This window comes from Branchiostoma belcheri, unplaced genomic scaffold, assembly GCF_001625305.1.
Source record: "Branchiostoma belcheri isolate BF01 breed outbred unplaced genomic scaffold, Haploidv18h27 scaffold4, whole genome shotgun sequence".
NCBI lineage: Eukaryota > Metazoa > Chordata > Leptocardii > Amphioxiformes > Branchiostomatidae > Branchiostoma > Branchiostoma belcheri.
In genome coordinates, this window is record NW_017804020.1 from 6,057,649 (window position 1) to 6,059,463 (window position 1,815).

A 1,815-nucleotide genomic window follows, 5' to 3' on the forward strand; every position below is an offset into this window, starting at 1 on the left:
TTTCTGGTCTATTTCTTCACAAAGTATTAAGTTGAAGCAACCCTACTCTGTTGCAAATAAGTGTCATTCAGGACATGTCAATTTTGCCTTTCAGACATCACATTGCAGTGGCTAATTCAACATTCGAAGAGCGGCGGACGATAGATGATCATGACAACAGTCATGACATCATGAGGAAGAGACATGTAGACAATGAATTGTAGCTTTCATAAGGATGGATTTAGTTTGGAAAAAAATGGTGTCTGGATCAAAATTCATTCCTCTATTTAAAACAGCCACAATGCAGGTAAAAAAAATAACAAGAACTCAAGAATGAAAAAAAATATTGAAAGCATTCAATGCTTATACTAGCCAAAACTACTAGTACATTTTCGTGATCTCAATAGTAGACCAAACTTTTGTATTTTGACAATTTTTGTGGGAAGATGACAAGTTAAGGAGAAATTGACAATTCTTTGGTATTTGAGAATTGGTATGATTGGAGCAACTGAAGACCAGTTGTTACAATCTACAGTGTGATTGGATAAGCCTACCCATGGCATCATGGTACAACCAATCCTAGAACCTGTAGCAAATGAAGTGGATCCAAACAATAATGAATAGCATTTGTTATTTGAAATGCTCAGCCAGTTAACACATTTTTTGCCCCATTTTCATTGCTTATTCATGTGATATTTAATGTACATATTTGAAGTGTGCATAGGGAAAGGGGGAAATTTATGTACTAATATGCTAATGTGACCATACAAAACAAAACAAAACAGAACAAAACTATTGCGTTGCTAGGGGCAAAGTTGATACTTTTTCTTCTAAATTTGCTATACAGTGTAAGTGAGGAGTAGGTATATGAAAATATAGTGTTTATACAGTGCTACTGGCTCTAGTTATACAAGGACAACAAATGATGTGTTTTGTATGTCAGTTGTCTCAAGCCTTGATGTATAGAGTTTCAACATGTTGTGGAGATCATGCTACAATAAACTAACTACAAACTAACTACAATTGGCAACAGTAGGTTTTACTCACAGCAATCTATGTTTGCTACGGCTGCACATGTTGTTGCAGCACATTTGGAAGTGCTCTATGGTTTGTTTTGGTATGTTGTAGTATTGGTCACTGTTTTCCCCTACTTTTTTGTTGGTATGGTGGTACATGTATCTGTTGAAATGAACGATACCCTACATTGCAAGCACTTCTGTCAGTAGCCTTCAAGATAGATAGTAAGACCTGATTTACACACGGGCAAAATCCTGACACAAAACTGTGTGCGGATGTGAGCGCGTATGAAAACGGCTTACGTTCAATTTTTCTTGCATTTAAATCAGCCTGCTTTGATGTACATCAAGAACGAATGTTCAGACCATATGTTACCTCGAGGGCTGACATAGAGTCTGAATGTACATTCAAAGCAGGCCGATTTAGGTGCAGGAAAACTTTGACGTAGGCAGTTTTTGTTTGCTCACGTGCGTATGCAGCTTTTGTACTGTCAGCCTTTTTTACCGCATACATTTAAATTGGCCCTATGTTTCTATGTACTAGTAAATATCCCATGTTTGTGATATGTTGCATTAGCATTGAGCTCTCTTGGCATGGTGGTGCCACTATACCAAAGTGACAATGGTAGGGGAAACAATTAAACAAGCTGACCAAGGCCTTTGTGTAGTGGACAAATATATATAAATATATAATACTATTTCATGTACAATTACTTCAATGTTGTACAGATGGTTGTTAAAAAGTTCTGCATTGGAGATGAACCTTTCTGCACAGTAGTCCATGACCACTGTTCAGAAGTGCCTCTGTGCTTGTTTGTCA

General features: G+C 37.0%; 1 protein-coding gene across 1 annotated transcript in view; it reads left to right on the plus strand.

Moving 5' to 3' along the window:
• LOC109477292 (ADP-ribosylation factor-like protein 8B) overlaps positions 1-999 on the plus strand; it is a 5,856-nt gene extending 4,857 nt beyond the window's left edge. The window contains exon 7 of the mRNA XM_019778394.1: positions 95-999. Coding sequence (XP_019633953.1) covers positions 95-144 — 50 coding nt within the window. The 3' untranslated portion in view covers positions 145-999. The remainder of the gene's footprint in view (positions 1-94) is intronic.
• The last annotated feature ends 816 nt before the right edge of the window (positions 1,000-1,815 follow it).